General features: G+C 48.8%; 1 protein-coding gene across 1 annotated transcript; it reads left to right on the top strand.

Moving 5' to 3' along the window:
* Positions 1 to 354: 354 nt before the first annotated feature.
* WDR45B (WD repeat domain 45B) lies at positions 355 to 19,921 on the top strand. The gene is made up of 10 exons (XM_018566506.1): positions 355 to 534; positions 4,938 to 5,012; positions 5,976 to 6,077; positions 7,307 to 7,394; positions 10,563 to 10,657; positions 11,420 to 11,610; positions 13,592 to 13,677; positions 14,568 to 14,669; positions 16,929 to 17,050; positions 19,696 to 19,921. The coding sequence occupies exons 1-10, from the start codon at positions 468 to 470 to the stop codon at positions 19,800 to 19,802; spliced, it is 1,035 nt and encodes a 344-aa protein (XP_018422008.1). The 5' UTR covers positions 355 to 467; the 3' UTR covers positions 19,803 to 19,921.
* The last annotated feature ends 3,785 nt before the right edge of the window (positions 19,922 to 23,706 follow it).

The raw sequence follows: 23,706 nt of genomic DNA, 5'->3' as shown, positions 1-23,706 counted from the left end.
CATGTATGTACACAACCCCTGTGCAACACATATTACAAATAAAAAGCTGATTGGTTGCCATGGCCATCTGCTCCAGTTTTGTATGCATTTCCTGGATTAACTGGTTAAACAGAAGAAGCCAGCAATGTCAGCTCCCATGTCTCTGTGCTGCCTGTTCTCTGTGTGACCTCTGACCCCCTGACAACCCTCCAGCCATGTGACAGCCCCCTTCCTCCTGGGATTGATCGATACCTCGGCGCCCTGAGTCTGGGCGGGTCACGTGACGGAGAGAAACCAGAGTGCGGACGCTCTGTCCTGTCAATATCACATGACAAGGTGGGGGTGTGTCCGCTCGGCGCTCTTCTACTGGCCTGGTCACGTGACGCAGGGAGGGCGGCGGAAGCCGGAAGCGGTTGGGGCTCTGTCTGGAGAAAAGAAGAGGGGGCTCCCGGTGATGAGGTAACCGGCTGAACCCGGGCCCGGACACCATGAACCTGCTACCCTCCAACCCGCACGGTAATGGCCTGCTGTACGCCGGCTTCAACCAGGACCACGGTGAGTGACACCTACCTCCAACCGGACGATAACTTGCCTCACCTTTGTGAGGTACCGGGCGATAATTTACCTCAAGGGGGTTACTAAGCGGTATAAGTGAGTTATTTGTACGGTGTGACAGAGGGGCAACAAGTGGGAGGGTGTGGTATCACTGGGGGTGAGGATTATGGGTGCAGTGTGGTTATTGGTGGGGCCCTGATTTACACTGGGGGGTTATAATTGGGGTGCTCCAGTAATGGGGGCGGGTATAACGGGTGTGATGTGATTGAGGGGCCTTATGCTTGGGACATCGTTTTGTCGGGTGCAATATGGGGGGTGGGGAGGTTGGAGGGGGGGAGATTTACATCTTCTGGGTGTAAGGAATGTAGGTTGTCATATGGGAGGGATATCCTTCTGTAATAATTTTGGTGTCATATAAGGTTGGGAGTTTTTCTATAGGGTGTAAAACCTTGGGGGTCATGTGGTTTTCTACTTTGGGGTGTAATGTTGGGGGTTCATATGAGGTGCAATATTCTTATTTGGGGTGTAATTGTGTGGGAGGGATCATGGATTGGGATGTTTTTCTTTTGGGGTGGGATATCCTCCATTGGGGTGTCATATGGGGTGGGATATCCTCCATTGGGGTGTCATATGGGGTGGGATATCCTCCATTGGGGTGGGATATCCTCCATTGGGGTGTGGTATGGGGTTGGATATCCTCCATTGGGGTGTGGTATGGGGTGGGATATCCTCCATTGGGGTGTGGTATGGGGGTAGGATATCCTCCATTTGAATGAATTTGTAATGAATGGAGGGTGTTATATTTTGGGGTGTCATATGGCGTGGGATATCCTCCCTTGGGGTGTAATAATTTGGGGTTTAGGTATGGGGTGGGATAGCCTTCGTTGGGGTGTAATAAATGTAGGGTGTCATATGGGGTGGGATATCCTCCATTGGGGTGTAATAATTTGGGGTTTAGTTATGGGGTGGGATAGCCTTCGTTGGGGTGTAATAAATGTAGGGTGTCATATGGGGTGGGATATCCTCCATTGTGGTGTCATATGGGGTGGGATATCCTCCATTGGGGTGTAATAATTTGGGGTTTAGTTATGGGGTGGGATAGCCTTCGTTGGGGTGTAATAAATGTATGGTGTCATATGGGATATCCTCCTTTTTGGGGTCTAGTGTAGGGTGTGATACTTCGGGTGTTATGTGGTGGGATGTCCTCCTTTTGGGGTGTCGTATGGGGTGGGATGTCCTCCGTCGGGGTGTCATATATGGGGTGGGATGTCCTCTCTTGGGGTGTAATAATTTGGGGTGTCGTATGAGGTTTGATGTCCTCCCTTGGGGTGTAATGTAGGGCATCATGTATTGCTCTCGTACCCCAGTGTTGGCTGTTCTCTGTCTGTCCTCCCTGGGGGGGCGTGATCCCTGACAACCGTCCAGCTCTGTGACAGCCCTGCAGACTCCTCCCCCTGGGACTGGTCGATGCCTCAGCGCTCTGAACCTGGCCAGGTCATGTGACCCAGTGCAGCACCACACATAGATGTAACCTGCCTGCGTGTTGTGTTTCTGCTCTGAGATAAAGCTGAAGTTTAATCTGGTGCCAATCATATCCAGACCCGTTGACTTGCACGGACACGGCCCCACAGCGCTCTGGTCATGTGATCTGAGGAGCTGTCAGTCTCTGGTACTTTAGATGGGGCGGACCCTAGGCGGGACACCAGTCATGTGGTACGGGCTTCAGTAAACTTTCCCACCAGAATCCGTTTTGCGGCCGGCTTCTCGTCCATTTCTATTATTCAACATTAATATGAAAAGCTGCATGAGGTGTGTGTCCCCGAAGGGGTGTTATATCAAAGTGTAATCACAACATATGCGCCCGTACATCTACCCTCAAACCATCCACTGGCACGGGTAGGCGGCCTCGGCACTCCAGCTGTTGTGGGACTACAAGTCCCATGAAGTATTGTAAGACTCTGACACTCGCAGGCATAATTCTCAGAGGCATGAAGCGATTTGTAGTTTCAGCACAGCTGGAGTGCCGAGGTTGCCTACCCCTCCACCAGCATATATTGTATTCTGTCGAGCAGAAATGAGCTCAGGATCAATCCGAACCTGAGCTCCCCCTAACAAGGCAATGCCATTAGACCCGAGCAGCTGCAGCACTTCCAACCAATCAGCTGCGGGCTGGACATTCTCCGCCTTACAGGTGCATGTAAACAAAGGGGTGGGATGCTGGTGCTGCCATAGCCATATTGGTTAAATGTAATTTCCCCAGTCATCTTCCAGGACAGCCATCGAGATATAGGCTCCGCCTGCCTGCAACAGGAAACACATCAACCACATTAAATAAATAGACTCCTCCTTCCATCCCAAGTCAGTTTTTTTGTGTTTCCGTCGGCTACACAGGGACATCGTAATGTTTGTTATTTTAAAGGGCTCATGTTTGTTTGCCTTAGGGCTGAGCCTTACCCTACTATGCATTGGGACCTACTCCAGGGTTACCTGCTGCAGTGCATACAGGGATTCCCTATCGGACCCCCACCCGATTCTTGGCCAAGGTTCCCTTCCGTCACTCAGGGAAGGCAACCATCCTCCTGCACGTGAGTAGGCGCCAGATGGTGGCCCCCCCCGGGTGTACAGCAGTGGCAAGGTGTGATGACCTGGAGTGTGCAGTGCCCCTATTGTGGACATCAGTCTGGCAACAACAGGGGCAGCATGGAGGTACGGGGAGGCTGAGGAGCCCAGGGTCCCAGATGCCTAGGAGCATATCGGGCACTTACCGGTCGGTAGGGGAGAGGTGACAGTCGGCGGCAGCGTAGGGGTTTATGGGGTAGCCTTCGGTCCTAGAGGTTACTGACTTGGGATGGAAGGAGGAGTCTATTTATTTAATGTGGTTGATGTGTTTCCTGTTGCAGGCAGGCGGAGCCTATATCTCGATGGCTGTCCTGGAAGATTCCTGGAAACAGATTTATCAGGTAATCAACTCATGTTTTTGTATCTTTCTGTAGCCAATAAAGGAATTTACTGTCTGCCGGTGTTCTATCGAAAGCGCCAACTCGTCGAAATCTCCAACTACCTCACTGCCGGGTACTTGCAAGTTGGAGATTTTCGACCAGACGGCGTTAGACTGCAAAACACAAAGACTGACGGAGCTTCTGTACAGCTGCATGTTAACTATATTCAGCAGGTGGCAAACGCGACGAGTATTCTGAAAACGCTACGCGCGCATGCGCACCGCAACTGTACAGAGCTCCAGCCTTTCTGAGCACCGGAAGTGAGGTAGTTGGAGATTTCGATGAGTTGGAGCTTTTGATAGAACACCGGTCCAGTAGTCCTTTTCTTCTGTTTGTTACATTATTATTGGGTGGATCGGCTGATCTCCTTGCCCAGCTATAATATACTCATTGAGGAGTCGCACCCTTTGTGTTGGGTCTGTTATTACCTACAATTTGATGGAGCCATATGAGGTCAATAATGTCACTGCATCCCGTCTGTTAGCTTATGTCGGGCTGCGGGCAGGGAATTCCACGCTTGAAGCTGATTGGGTGGCACACAAGGAGCTCCTTCCGGGCTCAGAAGAGCTCAGGTGTGGACTGTGTTTTGCATTATCAGTTCTCAAACAATCCTATATGGTGGGGGGAGCCAGTCTGTCCAATCCAGGAGCCAGAAAGATATTTTTTTTTTATTTTAGCAGTTAGCTCTATTGGCAACAACCAGGGCCGGATTTCCCACAAGGCCGACCCAGGCCCGGCCTTGGGGCAGCAGGGGTGTGGAATTCCTATCTCGATGTCCGGGACATGCAGTTACGGGCGCCGCGCGGGTAGTTGTTTTCTACACTTAGCTCTGCTTTGGGCAAGCCGAGCTAAATGTACAGCGGGGGAGCCGCCGCTTGTATTGTGCAAGTGATCTCTGTGATGTCTTCGAGATCACTTGTATGCAGCCTGTAGGTCTGCCATTCTGAATGGTGGAGAAGGGGGGGTTGCCAGGTAGGGGGGGGCGCTTAGAGGAACCTGGCCTTGGGGCAGCAGAGAGAGTAAATCCGGCTCTGGCAACAACTGGAGAAAAACTCAAAAATGACCAGCAGTAATCTTTAAGGAGCTTCGGTGACCTTGTTCCTGCGATTTGTCCAGACCTGGCAGCAGGACCACCCAGACCACGGATTTCAGATGATTCAGCGGCAAAGGCACAAAATCTGGCCAGCTTTAGTCTATAGAGTAGATGTAAGGTCATATGGGGTGTGATATTCTTCTGTGGAGTGAGATCATGGATTGGGATATTTTTTTCCATGGGGGTCATATGGGGGTGGGATATGCTCATTTGGGGTGTAATATTTTGGGGTGTCATATGAGGTGCGGGATCCAGATCTTAGCCATGTGTCCACATTTTCATACTGGATCTGTTTCTCTCCCCTTCCCCAGGGTGCTTTGCATGTGGCATGGAGAATGGATTCCGGGTTTATAACACCGATCCGCTGAAGGAGAAGGAGAAGCAAGGTAAGACGCCACCCGTCACTGAGCGAGAAGATTTGTATCTGGGTGTCAGCTGCCATCCTCCATTTATGCACCTTTGAAGTAGAAGAAAACCCAACCTGGATGTCTATTATTAAGATACAATTCATGTTTTTAAATTTTTTCTTTCCAGCCTTCAGTACTTGTGGTCACCTGCTGCCTCATTGAAGCCACTTCCTGTCTCTATGCACTCCAGCATGGGCTGCATGACATATCTCAGGGATGGTTTCCTAACAGTGACAACAGTGGACCGTGGCTGTAATGTGTGTTGCAGTGGCCACTTGTCTCCATCGGAAGCCACGTGACAGTGTGGGAGCGCAGTTGGGAGACGGGGGGCCAGTTTTGTCACCCTATAACAGTCTATAGCTGTCTCCTGAAACTTCCCCTCGTTCACGAACAACTCCTGCGGCATGTCTCCACTCTCTGAGCATCTGTTGTAGCATGCTTGTGGCCTCTTAAACATCTCCTGTTGCATGTGTCAGCGGTCTCTGAAAAGATTATAAAGCATTTCATACACTGAATATTATATGGGGCCCTTTGGTGATGTCAGGGGCCACACTTGAGGCCCCCTGTTTCAGGAGGGATGGCCACCAGTGATGTAGAGGCTTGTTAATCTGTTGATGGCAGACAGGAAGGGGTTAAGCAAGCCTGCGTCAGGTCTTTAATATAGATCGCTATACAGATCTTCACAAAGGTAAAGCAGCTCCGGTGTGTGTTTTCCTGTCTTACCTGATTGAGCGGAGGAGCCCTTTAAAGTGTTCTGAACTCACAATAGAGGCAACCCGGGCAGCCTTTCCTCCCCCCGCCCTCACCTACGTGTTCACTCAGTTTATTGATCCCTCTTTCTTTACAAGCGTCTCATGAACACATCATGGGTGAAGGTCATTTTATGACTCGTAATTCCGTTTTATGGCCTTGCTGGTTTTTCTCTTTCTTTTTTTCTTTCAGAGTTTTTAGAAGGTGGAATCGGTTACGTGGAGATGTTGTTCCGTTGTAACTATCTCGCTCTGGTCGGGGGAGGGAAGAAGCCGAAATACCCGCCCAACAAAGGTGACACCCATTTACAGCCTCCTTGTTAGCACATCATAGGTTGTTGTAGCATGTTGTGGTGCATTGGGGGCCCATTATTTTCAATGAGCTTCATTAAAGGAGAACTATGAGGTGAGAGATTTCCACTCATAGTTCTAGCCGACCTGTGACAATGAAACTGTCACACTCCACTCCCTCCCCGCTCCGATCCTCCTGCGCTGACTGGAGGAACAGATGGGAGAGGGGGCGGGCACAGCAGGCTCTGCCTCTAGATAGGCAGAGCCAGCTGTCAATCACGCAGCTGGGTGGATCTTGACAGTAATGTCGGTATCCGCCCCGGCTGCAGCAGTCTCCGTATACCGCGAGCTGTAGCTCCCTATATACTGAGCTTTGGGCCACGGGAGGACGCTAGTTTATGTCCTCCCGTCATCCTTAAGAGAACTATGGGGAAAAGCACTTATCTCATGGTTCTTTTTTAAGCTCAGGAGGTAAATCTTAAAAATGCATTCAAATCCCTTCACTATGAACAACAATGTATCTTATGTGTGTATCACTCGGCTGTAGATCCTCCAATCATCTCTGAATTGGTGCTGACACTGTCCTTCCTTCTGGAGGGGGGCTACGTCTGGGATGGACTACAGTCTCAGTACAAATCATTAAACTAAAGCGAGATTGTAGTCCATCCCGGGAGCGGTGACTACTTTACAACACACACAGGGACCATGGGCAACAAAAGTAGTCACCCTCCAGATGGAAGGACCGTGTCAGCACCAATTCAGAGATGATTGGAGGATCTACAGCCGAGTGATACACAAATAAGATACATTGTTGTTCATAGTTAAGGGATTTGAATGCATTTTTAAGATTTAACTCCTGAGTGTAGTGTCACTTTAGATTAGACACTCATGAGGGAATTTATCAAAACTGGAGCAGCTGTGCATGGCAACCAATCAGATTCTTCAGTTAAGATTTGAAAATTAAAGGAACAAACTGAAGAGATGACGCTGATTTGGTTGCCAGGAGCAACTGCTCCGGTTTTGATAGATTCCCCTCTCTCTATTTTAGTGCATTTACTGATCCTCTCGGAGCAACAGCTGCTGAGCTTAGACAAGGAAGTCCCGTAAAAAGTTATGAATCATGTAACGGACATATATTGACTTTCCCTATGTGTCCATGTTTGCTGCCCGTGTTTATTTTCGAAGCACCGTGTGTGAGGTCTCACTGCCGTTCTGTATTTTCCTTCTTTCCAGTAATGATTTGGGACGATCTGAAGAAGAAGACGGTGATTGAAATAGAATTTTCCACAGAAGTTAAAGCTGTGAAATTGCGCAGAGACAGGTAAACATCTATAAAACACACAGGTTAGAACTTCCCTCAAAGGGACACCATTATAAGTCAAAACTCCTCCAGCCATTTTTTTTAAAGTTTTCTCCAATAATTTGGGAGGTGTGAACATTTCTTTTTTTTTTTAAATTTTTCCCAAAAATGTGGGGGGTGGTGAACTTTTTTTTTTTTTTTTTTTTTTGTGAAAAATTCTGTTCAATTTTTGCATTCAAATACATTATAACATTCCTCCTACAGTAGGGGCGCAAACTTAGTTACTAACAGGTATAACCTATACATACTCCACCTGTAGGAATGAAATTACAAAACATACATAACATAACCCCCTCCCCCCTCCCTACCCCAAGAGAACGTGTGCCACCCCCAGCCCCGGGGCTGAGCATATTCCCACAGCACAAAATAAAATCGAATGGAATGCCATAGCGTCCAACCCTGTCCATGTAATGAGCGCCGCCAGGCCCTTAGTCTTTCAGAACTCAGTCAGGTGGGTACCTACAGGGCATCCCGTGGCAGCTGCTCCTCAACACAACCGCCTACACATGCATAAGTCAATCAGTAGATGGTGGGATCATCAATTGAGAAAGAAGTTGATCAAAACGGGGCAACCCCTATCCCTTCCAGTGGCCCTTCAATTACCCCAGGCAAGTCCAACCCCCGCTCCTACCCATATCAGGTTAAGGCAATCCAACCACCCCACACCTTTATGAAACGTCCGCGGGCATCCTCTGCTAAGATAGGTCGCTTTGTAGAGATGCAGGGACGTATCAACAAAGGTGTTAACATTTCTGACACATATATTTATTTCAGTCTGTCGTCCTATTGGGGAGATTTTTCCCTCACTTCCGTTCACTGTGACAACTGGAAAAAAAATGGAATGGGGGCAGCAGTGATTAACAGAACTGGAAGGCTAATACCTAGAAGAGATTTTCTATCACTTCCTGTCATGACAGGAAATGAAGGGATATCTCCCTAGTAAAAACCTAAGAGGCCCTTCCTTTGTCCCAGTCAATCCAAAATAAAACAATTCGAAAAAATAGAAGGTTGTAAGGGTTTCTGGAGGGGTGTAAATGAACGTCCAAGAGAGATATGTAAAGAAATATACAATTTATTACTAATACATGCTTAATTGGTTACATACATGATTCAAATCAATCTTATTAAAAATCAAATCCCTGCAGAGGATACATCAATACATTGATTGTTAACAGCTCTAAAAATCATTTGATCCAACATTCAGATGTAGTTGCATAATTCTAACCAATTGATAGTTTTTTCAAAGCATAGCTTAACTTAATAGGCCCCGACGCGTTTCGCCATAGGCTTCATCAGGGGACCATTCAGGATGAATCATGCCGGGTTGGTCTGCAGTATGAGGGAGAAGTGCCCAGGAAGCCAGTCAGGAGCGGGCGGAATATAGACCCCCCCCCGTTGCCTCCACTGCTTACTTGGTTTGTCACACCTGGGACCCCGGGGTCCTTTGAGGGAGGAACCTGATTGCGGTAAAGCGTCGTCCAATCGCAGTCGCCAGGAGTATTCTCTCAGATCAATATTTGTAGTCGGTGTGGTTGCTGCTTTCACTCTAGAGTGCAGGGATTAGCCTGTTGCGTCCCATGGCATTCCCCGCTAGGCTAATCCCTGCACTCTAGAGTGAAAGCAGCAACCACACCGACTACAAATATTGATCTGAGAGAATACTCCTGGCGACTGCGATTGGACGACGCTTTACCGCAATCAGGTTCCTCCCTCAAAGGACCCCGGGGTCCCAGGTGTGACAAACCAAGTAAGCAGTGGAGGCAACGGGGGGGGGTCTATATTCCGCCCGCTCCAGACTGGCTTCCTGGGCACTTCTCCCTCATACTGCAGACCAACCCGGCATGATTCATCCTGAATGGTCCCCTGATGAAGCCTATGGCGAAACGCGTCGGGGCCTATTAAGTTAAGCTATGCTTTGAAAAAACTATCAATTGGTTAGAATTATGCAACTACATCTGAATGTTGGATCAAATGATTTTTAGAGCTGTTAACAATCAATGTATTGATGTATCCTCTGCAGGGATTTGATTTTTAATAAGATTGATTTGAATCATGTATGTAACCAATTAAGCATGTATTAGTAATAAATTGTATATTTCTTTACATATCTCTCTTGGACGTTCATTTACACCCCTCCAGAAACCCTTACAACCTTCTATTTTTTTCGAATTATGCAATTAGGGGGAGAGGTGTAAAACTAGGCATACACAGGGGGACTACCCACAATTTAGCAACCAAAATAAAACAAGTCGGAGGGCATTTGTTGTTGCTGGATTCACACCTATTGCATTTCCCCCTCAATGGGTCTTCCAATAGAAGCGCATCAAAACAGATGTCAACACACATGCAGTGCACTGTATTGGTTTTCCACGCATGTCATAATGCACATCAACATGCATTACCACATTATGGTGTGGTCACATGCCTTATGACAGGTGGATTTTTTTCAACACCTGCATTGAGATCCTTTATGATGCATATTTATTGATTTCCAAGGAAACACATTAAGCACAAATGGAAGTATCCAGGCTAAGGGCCTGATCTGCTCTGGGGACGTGTGATCAGCGTTGTCACCTCTCTAGTTGTTGCAGAGCTCCCTGTATGCTGGCCCTGCTGCCCACCTAGAAGAACTGTTCGTATTACTTTTAAATTTCTGTTGCTGATGCAATTCCCCATCATTTTGCTGCCATCTTCTCGTTGTTTTCGTGTTAAACTTTTACCACAGTGAAAATGATTTGACCCCTTTCCCGCTGGCAGGAGTCGGAGGAAATCTAAGGAGTCTTCTGGGCTTCCTGAACATGTGATCACTGATTGGCTGTCACAGTGATTGGTAGCCCACCCCGCTGGCTCTTGATCATTGCTGAATGACCGGGAGCTGTCGGTGAGGCGCAGTCACAGTACTGAGGGCACACGATTAAGCTACCAGCATAAAACTGGGAAACTGATATTCAGTACAGAGATGCCAGTGCTGTAACAGCGTAGGTGGGAAGTTCACATATAACCGAGTAGTACAAGTGATCTGCAGACACTGGTGGGCGGCACATGACTGGTCAGGGTTTAGGAATGTTTCTGTTCTTCCTGGCTCTGCTCTTGCATTGATTCTGTATTTCCGTGTCTTCTCTGTTGCAGAATTGTGGTGGTCCTGGACTCCATGATCAAAGTGTTCACCTTCACTCACAATCCCCATCAACTGCATGTCTTTGAAACCTGCTACAACCCTAAAGGTGATGGCTCTGCGTCATGGGTGTGGTGCTAATAGTCTGGTGAACGGGACCCTTCTGACCGATGGGCTTACCATCACTCTTTATACTTTGTCAGTCAAGCATTTTGGATGAAAATACCAATAATAGAGTAAGACAGACAGATGGATAATGAATGATATATAGGTGGTTATAGATAGATGACGGATGGATGATAGACCGATACAAATAGAGATATATGGATGATCGATATATCGGGATGATAGCTTTAAGGTCCCCACACACCTTACGATAATTGTACGATAATCGCGGGAAATCCCGCGATCGTACCATTATCGTAAGGTGTGTGGAAGCCGTGCGACCTCTACTACTGTAAGGTCGCACGACTTTAAACTTACGAACATGTTTCAAAACCCGCCGAGCATCGTACGATGTTCGGCGGGTCTGTAGCATGTTCGTGAGGTAAAAGCCGGACGGGCTGCCACTGCCCGTTCGGCATTGCGGTCATCGGAAGCCCGCCCCTCAGGGGGCGTGGCTTGCGATCATCGCAAGTACGATCTGCCTGTCCAAGATAGGCAGATCGTACGTTTTTATTTTAAGTACCTTACAACCATCGCAAGACAAAAGTCTTGCGATGGTTGTAAGGTGTGTGCCCAGCCTTAGATCTAAATAGATGGACAGATCTGATGGAAGAGAATGTCTCAAGGGTACCTGTCAACGTATTAAATCCCAGGAAGGAATATGTTTGTACACTGCACCTATTTTAATGTCCCTTTCCCATTGCAGGCCTGTGTGTCCTGTGTCCGAACAGCAACAACTCATTCCTGGCGTTCCCCGGCGCGCACACCGGCCATGTGCAGATCGTGGACCTGGCCAGCACTGAGAAGCCTCCCGTCGATATCCCAGCCCACGAGGGGGTGTTGAGCTGCATCGCTCTTAACCTACAAGGGACCAGAATCGCCACCGCTTCCGAGAAGGTTAGAGGTCATACGGTGTAATGCGCCGCCACATGTGAAAGAAAGAAATGAGGGAATAACACATCGGAAGACAAATGTAAAACAACACTCCCGTTACATCCCAGCTTCTGGTATTTCCTGTAGGTGCCAATAAGGTCACTAGGCCTCAGGCTGGGTTCACACCTAGGCGTATCCAATATGTGCGTTTTTACCGCGATTCGTGGTAAAAAAACGAGCGACAAACAAGCGTTTCAGAGGGCTACCTGGCTGTATCCCAATGGATACGCGCGGCAAATACGCCCCAAAGAAGCTCCTGTACTTCTTTGGGCATAGGGCGTTTTGTAGCGCGTTCATACGGCCTGGTGTGAACCATAGCCATATGAAATAATAGGATTTTGGTGTTTGAGCGTTTTGCAGGGCGTTGTTTATTGAGTTTTTGTTTTCTACATTTTTCTTGCAACGGGCTTGCGTTGTAATGCTGCATAAAACATTGCTGCATATCAAACGCATATGCCATTGTGTGCAGCACTTAAGCCCAAAAAGAGGAAGAGGACTTCGCTCTGTAACTATTCGTTGATAACGTTTTCAATCGTCGATTTTAATCGACTAAATCGATTAACTGTTGCAACTCTAATGGTATGCATGCCGTCAATTTTAAGGGGACGGGTGGAGCCTGTAGGGAGTGGAAAAGATTAGGTTGGCGTGAAAGGATAGGGGGTGGGTGCCGGAGTTTGGCTTTAGGGCTTGTTCACACCAGCTGCGTTCAGTTGTTTTTTTTACACATGATCAAAATGCAAGCCCAGGCAGGAGAGAGCGGTGCCAACGAAGCCAGCGCTAGAAGAAGCGAGGCGGCACCGGAGGGAGCAGAGCGGCATAAGCCGATGCCTCCTCTATAGTGCCGGCTCCTGTCACAGGCGGAGTGATACCACATGCACTCCGCCTGTGAGGAATCGATAGTGAAAGTGCGCTTCGCTCATTCTGGCCAGCGATTGGTTAGCAATTTTCTCTTGGAAAGGTACAGTTGCCCTGATCATATTTTTGTACATGAATATATGTAGACTGTTGTAAATAAAAAAAAAAAATAATAAGCCAAAATTGAGCCAAAAAAAATATAAGACAGTGTCTTATTTTCGGGGTAGTTCTCTGGCAGAGCCTGCTCCCAATGCATTTCACCCTAGATGGGGCTTACGGAGTGAAATGCATTGGCAGAGTACAGTCTGGCAGAGAACTATGTTCCTTGGCTTGCTGCAAATGTATTCAAATGTCATTAAAGGTTTTTGCATTTGAACTCCGGCCCTGGGTCCTAGAATTGGGATCCTTTGTATGTAGACCTTTTATGATCAAACCATTGCCAGAATATAAACTTTCTCTGCTCTATTCAGGGCAGAAGTTTGGCCGGAGTTGGGATTTAATGCCTGAGGCCTAGTTCCCCCGATCTAGCAAGGCCGGGATACATCTTTTCTTGGATTGGATTAATAAAGCCGTAACTAATGCTGGGCACGCACCTTACAACCATCGCAAGACTTCTGTCTTGCGATGGTTGTAAGGTAATTAAAAAAACGTACGTTCGCCCATCTTGGACAGGCAGATTGTACTTGCGATGATCGCAAGCCGCGCCCCCCTGAGGGGCGGGCTTACGATGACCGCAATGCCCAACGGGCAGTGTGCACTTGGGCACACCGGCCCGTGCGGCTTTTATCTTACGATCATGCCACAAAACAGCCGAAAATCGTAAGATGCTCGGCGGGGTTTTGAAAACATTCCTAAGATAAAAGTCGTGCGACCTTACAGTGGTAGAGGTCGCACGCCTTCCACACACCTTAGGATAATCTTACGATCTCCCACGATTATCGCAAGGTGTGTGGGCACCTTTTAAGGCTGATGACGCAAGAAGCTTGGCTGGAAAGCTGGTTTCTGTCTGTGCCGGGGAGTGTTAGGATAGGAGTGTCCTTTTTTTTTTTTCCTCTTTCAATCACCTGACTCAAGCGTCTTCTCTCCGCAGGGAACCCTCATCCGGATATTTGACACGACGTCCGGACACTTAATCCAGGAGCTGCGGAGAGGATCGCAGGCGGCAAATATTTACTGGTGAGGATTGGCTGGTATCATTTGTGATGTCATAATACCTTGCTGAGAGAAAAGTCTCCTCCAGGCCAGTGATGGACGTACCATAGATGTTGGCAAGCTTATAGATTGTTACCTGCTTCTCTTCTGTAGATACTAAGGTCATCCTGGGAAGTGGTGCAATCACACGCTCAGTCTTTGTGTTATCATAGGGGAAACCTTTTAGGCCCCATTCACACCTATGCGTATTGTAATATGCGCGTCTGTCGCGTGGTTTTTTACCGCGATTCGCGGTAAAAAAGTTGCGCGATTCCAAACGCTGCTTTGGCAGTATCCAAATGGAAAACGCCCTACAAAACGGACCAATACGCAGCAAAAATGCTCCGGGACCTTTTCATGCGTGGGCCGTTTTGTAGTGCGTTCGGGACGGGTGGAAATACGGACAGGTGGGAACGATACCATTGACTACAATGCTATTTATTTTTTTGACCGTTTTTTTGACCGTTTTGTAGAGCGTTCGTCGAGCGTAGAACGCACTACAAAACGGTCAGGTGTGAATGGGGCCTTAGTGTGTGTCGCGCGTGTGATGCAAGTAGCTTGGGAATTAACCCTTTCCGTGGGGCCATCCTGGCAATGCAAGGGTTAACTGCTCGTTTTGGTCTGGGGGCTGGATTAAGGCGGATACACTGACCTAACCTGATCCTTGATCCTGACTGGCAGCTAGACCGGTTCCTGCAGCCTCTTCTCCCCCGGGCTCCGGCAGTCTAAGCTCCAATGATGTCATTCACTTACATTAGACATGAGGATACCTGGGGGGCGGGTGGATAGAGGTGAGTTTTGATACTGAGTTATGTGGTCAGCGGGTGAAGCTTTGTAACATTAACCCTCCTGACTCCACCTCCGGTGTCTTACAGCATCAACTTCAACGAGGACGCCTCTCTCATCTGCGTGTCCAGTGATCACGGGACGGTCCACATCTTCGCAGCGGAAGATCCAAAGAGAAACAAGCAGTCCAGGTACGCGAGGATCCCGGCCATGTACATGGCTTCCATTGCATCGTGGTGAAGTCGTGTTTCCTGCTTGAATATTTGTCATTGGCGATGTGAGACGCCTCTTCCAGATCAGATGGATGTCTGTGTCCCGGTCTTGCTGCAAAGTGAATCCAATGTCACAAAAGAAATGCACTCTGTATTGTTTTAGACCAAATCCACCTGCCTATGTATGGCCCATGCCGGGTGTTAGAGGCTGGGGTAGGGGTATGGGTCCAGCAGCCACAGCCAAAGTCTGCAGCACCAGTGCCCAACAAGTAAGCCGGGACGTACATTCAGATCGGCTTGTTACATATCGGGGAAATCCTCCCCACTATGTAACCTGTCATGGACGGAGCGCTGCCTGCTAATTACAGGCAGTGCTGCATATGGTTTATGACAGGTAGTTAGGTTACACAGCAGTGGGCTTCCCCACTGCCTTGTGTAACCTAACTTAGTGAGGCAAGAGACGTGAGCTCTGTGGATGGTTTGGACCAATGGCACAGCGCCATTGGTCCAAGCTGTCCAATAAACAACAAAAAAAGAAAAAAAAAAACCCCACTGAGGCCATTGATCTCGATGCTAACAGCAGCAACGAGCAAGTGAGGGACAGTGAGGCTCCTACCTGTCTATTCGCTTCCTCCTTCACACTAGCCGGGGCTTTGGCAGGATATGGGTGGGGCTTTGGTGTGCTGGGGGCGGGGCTGGGGAATGCCTCACTAAGGAGCCAAGGTGCCGCATGTCACTGGTCTAAAGGGATGCCGGGGATATGTTCCTGTATATAGCAGTGAAAGCAGTCCAGTGATTGACGTCGGCCCTAAAGAATCACATTGGCACGTGACAATGAGCAAAAGTGACCGTACGGATCAGGAGTAGTGATGGGCTCGGGCGTGTTCGCAAGCGCCTCATGCCGAGCCCGACAGGAAGCCGTCAGCACGCAGGGCCAATCACAGGCACTGAGACATTTCCCGATCTCTGCGGACCGGGAACATGTCTCAGTGCCTGTGATTGGCCCTGCTCGCTGACGGCTTCCTGGCGGGCTCGACACGCCCGAGCCCATCACTAATCAGGAGGAAAGGGGATTGATGGTGATTTGCTGGATAATGATTGACATTTCCATCAGTGGGCTCCCTCTAGTGTCTGATAGCTGTCTCTGCAGTGTGTGTGTCTTCTGTCGGGCACTAGAGGGAACATGCAGCTATAGACGAGGGATCTTATGACAGTAAATCTTTACCAATAACATCCGTGCTGCGTCTTGCATTCCCAGGGGTCAGTGTGATGAAATTCAGTCTTGTATAGTGACTCTGGGAGGTCCTCCAGTAGTGCAGTGTGCATGGCATGTGGATTTCATTCTAGTATACCTCAAATAATCACAAAGCTCACTCACATCGTGTAGAATCTTTACTATTCCATAAGAAGAGAGGAAGTATTATACAATAGGTGTTACTTCCTGCTGATCCCTCTCCCCTGCCACCTGCGGCCACAAGCAAACCGCTTGGTGCGATGTTAGGACTCTGTATTGCATTAGGCTGACAAAGGGGCATGGCCGCCATACGTGTTTCTAGCACCCAATCTATGATGTGGTGGGGGAAAGACTCGCTGACATGGATTTTGCGCAGAGGAAGCCGCTGGTCTGAGGAGGGAACCATGCAGATAATACACAGTCCAACACCCACCCCAACCTGCTTGTCGGTGGACACAGGCGTCACGGAAGAGGGATCAGCAGGTGGTAACGCCTTTTGCCTACCTGACGCATATTTGATGTGACTGCATTACCTGCCAGTTTTCAGTATTCACACCTTTTTTTTGTGACCGCCATCGCTGGCTGCAAAAAAAATGTTCAAAGTTTCCCGCTCATGCGAAAAAGTCTACCCGCCCTCAGTGCAGGTTGTCCGCCGTCCAACAGATGGACGGCGAGGAGTTAAACAATCTATATTACGCCCGTGCGCTCTGCGATTTTCTTGTGTTTATAATATGTAGTAAAGCGAGCGCTCCGACCCGAAGGCACACGGAGCTGCTGGGCTGGATGAAAGGACCTATAAATGGACATTTTCCTATCGCGCTCTACGACTCCACGCGGCATTGTTGCTGCGCGGTGGTCATTTTGTATCTCTGCTGCGGTCTAATAGCACAATGAGCTGATCACACTGCAGCACGCGTGTGATTTCTGGTTCTAGCAGTCTGCAGGATGATGACCTGGATGACGTTTAATTTATTTCTCCTTTTTCTTCTATTTTCTATAAACAGTTTGGCCTCCGCCAGTTTCCTTCCCAAGTACTTCAGCTCCAAGTGGAGTTTCTCCAAGTTTCAGGTCCCATCCGGATCGCCTTGTATTTGTGCCTTTGGAACAGAACCGAACTCTGTTATAGGTAATGTCAGAGCAATAATAAATATATTTCCTTCATTAGGAACCGAGTTGTATCCGCCAGTCGCGGCGATCGGCAGAGACTTGTGCAGTCCAATCATTCTTCCTCCCATCCCTGTAACTGAAAGTCCGTTCCTCAGTATGGACAGGGACTGGAGGAACAATCTGCAGGAGTCAGAGCATTGCACGCACTGATGTACTGTTTTAGCATTTTGCAATGTTAGACAATTCTAAATGCACATTGTTTTTTCTTTCATGAATATGTTCATTTACTATTTTAGACTTTAAAGAAACTCCGTTAGGGGGAAAACAAATGTGAAAACTGACCCAAAGCCCCCCTGTCGCATCCAAATCGGGTTTCTTGTCCTGCCAGACAGGACTGTGCAGCAGAGCTGTGTAAATCTCAGGACCAGATGGACAGAAATACAAATCCTTTAAGGCGGCCATACACTGTACAACCATCGCAAGACCTTAGTCTTGCGATGGTTGTAAAGTGATTTAAAAAAAACGTACGATCTGCCCATCTTGGACAGGCAGGTCGTACTCTCGATCATCGCAAGCCCGCCCCCCTGAGGGGCGGGCTTCCGATGACCGCAATGCTGAACGGGCAGTGTGCGCGTGCGCACACCGGCCCGTTCGGCATTTGTCTCCCAAGCACCGTTCTAACCAGCCGTACGATTCTCGGCTGGTTTTCTAACGTGCTCCTTAGACAAAAGACGTGCGACCGTACAGTAGAAACGGTCGCACGTCTTCGTTCACACTGTTCGATTCTCGTACGATCGCGGGATTTCCCGCTATTCTCGTACGAGACTCGAGCAGTGTATGGGCACCTTTAGCCTGTAAAACTGCTCAACATATCTGTGCATTTAGCTGTCTGTCTGGAGCTTGGATTTAACCTGTTGGTGCAGGAGGTGCTCGTTTATGTAGCTGCACAGATGGGCGCCTTTGTGTTGGGAGCGCCCTCAATTGGTGTCCCCAGCACACCGACCACAATGTCAATGACAGCGCCCATCAGGAGTACTAGGTTAGGTTTTCAATCGCAAGATCATGTGGTAGTCGGTTACAGTGAACACATGACTGGGAAGCCCATGTAAAACCTCCAGCATTAGGATCAACATTTAAAGGGCCGACTCCCGCTAGTGGGAAGGGATTAATAGTCACGATGCACTGAAACTTCAGCCGCCGAATTCCACTATTAGCAAAATGCTGATTGTACCAAAACGGCTGAAAATGTGGTACATCCCTAGCTTCTCTCCTCCCCGCTGGGCGTCTGTATGTGCCCCTTCCAATCCCTGCTGCTCTCTGCCACCAGTGGTGGCAGAGGCATTGGAGGGGGGACACACAGACTGATCCAGCTGCTGACGCCCGGCAGGGAGGAGAGAAGCTGTCATGATGCAGAGCAGGGTGGTGCGGGAGGGGAGCTCAGCCGCCTGTGCCTGGCGAGTCAGAATGGAGTGTGGAGGAGAAACACTCAGCGATCAGTAAGCTTACTATGTCCCCAGTTATGAATGAACAGGAAGTGCTCTGCATCACTTCCTGTTCATTCATGATTATGAACATACTATCTCCTCAGTTTATGGACAGGAACAGGTCAGTGTAGATGCTTCCTCTTCATTCATAACAGGGGCTGCCGAAAAAGATTTAGGACTCTGTCTTCAATGTCTTCAATCTCTTTTTGTATTTTAAAAGGGAAATATCGGAAGTCTGTTTTATACCTGAGATATTTCCCCCAAAGCCCCCCGACAGTAAGGTCTCGTTCACACCTAGGCGTATTGCATATGTGTGTCCGTCGCGCGTTTTTACCGCGATTTGCGGTAAAAAAGTCGCGCAATAAACGCGCGTTTCCAAAGGCTACTTGGCTGTATCCCAATGGAAACGCGCAACAAAACGGCCCAAAGTAGTCCCGAGACCTTTTCAGGCGCGGGCCGTTTTGTAGCGCGTTAGGGAAGGGCGGAAATACGCCAAGGTGGGAACGAGACCATTGAATACAATGGGATTTATATTTTTGAGCGTTTTGTAGAGCGTTCGTCGAGCGTAGAACGCACTACAAAACGGTCAGGTGTGAACGAGGGCTAAAGTTATTTTAAAAAGGTTGGGGGGGAAAAAAGGTATATTTCGGTTTCGGCCTGACCAATTTTTTTTTTTAGTTTTGTCTACAGGTGAAACTCGAATAATTAGAATATCGTGCAAAGTTCATTTATTTCACTAATGCAACTTAAAAGGTGAAACTAATATATGAGAGAGACTCATTACATGCAAAGCAAGATAGTTCAAGCCGTGATTTGTCATCATTGTGATGATTATGGCTTACAGCTCATGAAAACCCCAAGAACCCCAAATCCACAACCTCAGAAAAGTAGATGATTACATGCAATCAATAAAACAAGGATTGTACATAGAACAATATCGGACCTCTGAAAAGTACAAGCATGCATATGTACTCAGTACTTGGTTTGGGCCCCTTTTGCAGCACTTACTGCAATTACTTTTGCACGATATTCTAATCGAGTTTCACCTGTAAAAATGTAATTTTGGTGCATCCCCAGCTGATGTACACCCATACATTGTAAACGCACGACCCTGATCCTGCGTCCAGTCGTCAGGCACTCTTCCTGGGACTCAGCATTGACATCTCCCCGTCTCTTTCAGCAATCTGTGCAGATGGCAGCTACTACAAATTCCAGTTCAACCAGAAAGGAGAATGCACGAGGGACGTGTACGCACAGTTTTTGGAAATGACGGACGACAAGCTCTGAGACGGTTTGGCGGAGAGATGACGGGACTCTTCTCAGAAGCCTCTCTGCCGGTTTTATCGTAGGGGGGGGAGGCCGAAAAGTCGCCCCGGACTGACGACTCCATTACTTTTTAGGCTTTTCTGTTCCAATTTCCCAGTTTTTATCATTGAAATGAATTCCTCGTCTGACTCTCGTGCTTTCCATCCGTTACCGTTCTTCTTCCCTCCAGATCGGAAGACGTCCGGGAATGTTTATTTCTTTCCTGCCACAAATTGCGACGAGCGAAGTGGAGATTATAATATAGACGTCCTCCGCTTCCTATAGAAGGAGCCGCAGCAGTATTGTCGGCGAGCCGGCCGGAGGCTCTCCGGGAACATGTAGCCAATTTGGGATCCTTTATCTTTTTTTAACCTTTCTCGCCCCATTTTCAGCTTAACCCCCCCGACAGTGTCCCCGCTTGTCAATGTCACACTAACAAGGCACATTCTAACATTGACAACGCAACCACTAACACAGCGCTCGGCCCGGGTCTACTGAGCTCTGACAGGCCAGGACTTCTGCTGGGAGAACGCATAACAGTTTTGTAGCCCTCCGTGCGGGCCATAGATGTACGACAACTTGCACCTCCGTACTCGACGGACAGACCGATGTGGATTGTAGTTCACAAGGCGGTGTGTGTGCGCGTTCAGCTTTGCTTGTCAAGGCTTTCTGTTTTATTAAAGAGGTTCTCCGGGGAAAGAAGAGTTCAGTGATTTACACTCCTCAGCCCCATTCTGGGAACCATTAGCAGAGTGCGCAGTGTTCTGTGAATGTCCGAGAGGGGGAGGGGAAAAAAATGACACTAGCGCCGCTCTCTGGAGCGGGCCGGAAGTACAGCAGGAGCTTTACTATCCGGAATAAAGAAAAGTGTTGATTTTAACGTGCAGTGCAGGAATCTGGATGTTTGTTGCTGGTTGGGCAGCGGCGTTGCTGGTTGGGCAGCGGCGTTGCTGGTTGGGCAGCGGCGTTGCTGGTTGGGCAGCGGCGTTGCTGGTTTACATGGAAGAACTAAGTGGCCGGAGCTCTGCTTTAAAAGGACCGTCGCCTTGCCCCATTTTTGCTAGGATCTCGTTAAAGCCTCGTCAAGCCTAATGCATAGCCACTAGGCTCAAGAGTTGCATCATGGGAGGTCACATGATCCTCCATACCCAAATAGCACCATGCATTCCTCCATCATCCATGAGGGACACAGCTGTGAAGAATCTGAGACCTGGGTTATGCCTACGTCTCAGAATTCTTCAGAGCCGACCCCCCTCAATGGACGATGAGAGGACTTTACGGTCAGAAAAAAATCCTTTTTTTTTTTGTGTTGCGGCAAGGGTCGGCACTACAAGGGCCCGCTCACACCATTGCAGTCTGTGCGCGACGAATGCATTGTGTTCATGTCGCATTAACGGAAGGCATCCCGCATTGTGTTCAGTTTTATTGTAATGCATCGCAAATGTGATAAAACGATGCGCTTTGAAGGAAAACGTGTTGTTGAGATGGTGTGAATGGGCCCTAAAGATGAGGATAATGGGCAAGGTGACGGGGGTCTTCCGCAGGAGGAACTGAGCGCTTACCGCCATTCAGTCAGATTAGGGGGGAGCTTTTGGGGAGGCGCTGCTTTGGATACCTATTGAGCTCTTCAGCAGCATCTGCCCCCAACCGCCAGTGCTGATATTGCTCGGGGTTCATGAAGCTCATGTAGAAGTTAATGAGCTGAGGGCTATAAATTGGTGAACATGCATCTCCCCCCCTCCATGGGTAAGAAGTGATATCCGTTCTTCAGGAAAGAGTTTATGGAGTTCCTTTCCCGTATAGTTGGCCCTCTGCCGGGCACAAGGCATTGCCTTGGAAGCCGGTGTGAGCGGAGGTTTTAATGGCCGCCGAGGTCGGAGAACGTGACTTTTTAGGTAGTGTTTGGAGTGTAAGTTTCTGCATGTGGCTTCGTGCAATTAATCATGGATTCAGTTTTTGTTTTGCACACTTTTTGTTTTGTAAGATGTTAATGCTTTTTAATAAAAATATGATCAGATCATGTGACTTCCTATTTCTATACAGCGAGCGTTCTGTACTTTTATTACAGGGGGAGAGACATCCACTCATCCCTATGGTTAGTTAGAGCCGGAGTGTGACACTGAAGCTGGGACAGGTCGGCTCTATTGATCAGGAACCGATCGATCAGTGATTTATGATCACTCAGTTCGCGATCTTCTCCCGGTGGAGATCTACGATTGTCAGTTACCACTCCCTGCAGGGATCTCCCCCCTCCCAATGCTGACTAGAGGAACAGAGAGGAGGGGGGTGGGCAGAGCTAGCTGTCAATCAGACATAGGGTGGATCCTGTTGGCGTATGGGGGACAATAGCCCATTTATATGCAGAGATTTGGGTGACAGGAGGGCATTAGTAAATGTCCTCCTGTGACCCTAAAGAGAGATATGGCCAAAAACTGTTGGCATTGCTGTTTTAAGTAAAAAGCACTGACCTGAGACTGGATATGACTCTTCCCCCGATGTATCCAAAGCTGGATTTCCACAGTGAAGCTCGTGGTGTGTATGTATGGCCGGGGTTCTCAAACTATGGGATGTGCCATGGCACTGCAGGAAGGGGGGAGGGGCGGGTAAATGGCCAGAGGTGTCATTGCATGTAGCTGTTCTCACCACCTTGCCTCCACACAGTATGTGTCATCTCCCTATAAAGGATGACATCTGCTCTAACCAAGCTTAGTGTACAAGCCCATGCTTGGGAGAAACCCCGGGGGGCTGTTACTGTGACGGAGAGATGATGGGCCAAGTTAAAGAGATGGGGTGTCAGACGGACTGTCATGGCTGAGGGGAGGAGTCATCAGGGATGAGGGAGGGTTATGGATGGGATCACAGGGGAGAGGGGCGTGCCAGATGGGATCATGGAGGTGTCGGATGGGGTCACAAGGGTATCGGGAGGGTTATTGATGGGATCACAGGGGTGAGCCAAATGGGATCATGGAGGTGTTGGACGGGGTCACGGGGGTAAAAAGGGTATTGGGAGGGTTATTGATGGGATCACAGGGGTGAAGGGTGTGCCAAATGGGATCATGGAGGGTGTCTGACGGGGTCATGGGGGTGAGGAGGGCGTCAGGTGGGGTTGACAGCGAGTGCATGGGCTCCTGACCAGTGAAACCAGGAAGTAGTGACACGGGGTTGTACCTGCTTGGTGGCTTTTCCCTCCAGGACGTGACTCGGGTGGACAAAACGGCTCCAGCCGCCCCCTCCCACCCGCCACAAGACTGCAGCCAGGAGCACTCCCGGTATAAATGGTGTCAGAGCTGAGTCCCAGCTGCTGATACCATATCAGTAAATGATTGCAGGGGGTGTAATCCTTCATATGAACTGTCATGTCCCAGCTCCTTCCTGGGGACAGATTTCACTTCCTTTCGCCGTGGAGGTGACCACAAACCTTCATTGTGTACGAGGCAGACATTCTGAGACACCTTCTTCAATCAGGTCCTGGAGGCGGGTTTATCCAGAACCTCTTATGGGACATTGCGCCACCCATGTCTGGGTCGCTCTGAGGTGCAGCCCAGAGCCTCCTAGATAAAACAAATTGCAGGGGGAGGATTCTGATGAGCATCGTAACCAAGCTTCGGAGTTTGCATAACAGCATCAAATAAGAGAGCCCCATGCACACACAGGAGCTGGAAAACCACACAGTAGGAGGGGATCAGGCAAATGGCAGGGGGACGGCAACGCTACATAAGTAACATCTTTACAGCCCAACTAAACTTTAATTCCGCAAAATGCCTGAGGCAGCCACATCCTGAGACCAAGAGCCAGTCCCTAACGGTTCGCTCCATAAGACACTAATATATATATGTCTTATGGAGCGAACATTCATCCCAAAGGTGTTCTATGGGGGTGAGGGCAG

The sequence above is a fragment of the Nanorana parkeri genome, unplaced genomic scaffold (assembly GCF_000935625.1).
Source record: "Nanorana parkeri isolate BGI_ZX_2015 unplaced genomic scaffold, ASM93562v1 scaffold954, whole genome shotgun sequence".
Lineage (NCBI taxonomy): Eukaryota > Metazoa > Chordata > Amphibia > Anura > Dicroglossidae > Nanorana > Nanorana parkeri.
Note: the sequence above shows the minus strand (reverse complement) of the source record. Positions and strands in the feature narration are given on the sequence as shown.

What these genes read in the sequence shown, in the direction of transcription:
- WDR45B (XM_018566506.1), top strand. Translation starts at nt 468, where the DNA reads ATGAACCTGCTACCCTCCAACCCGCACGGTAATGGCCTGCTGTACGCC. An exon ending in AACCTGCTACAACCCTAAAG is followed by an intron (nt 10,658 to 11,419) that starts GTGATGGCTCTG and finishes TTCCCATTGCAG; the next exon opens with GCCTGTGTGTCCTGTGTCCG. An exon ending in AGAACCGAACTCTGTTATAG is followed by an intron (nt 17,051 to 19,695) that starts GTAATGTCAGAG and finishes CGTCTCTTTCAG; the next exon opens with CAATCTGTGCAGATGGCAGC.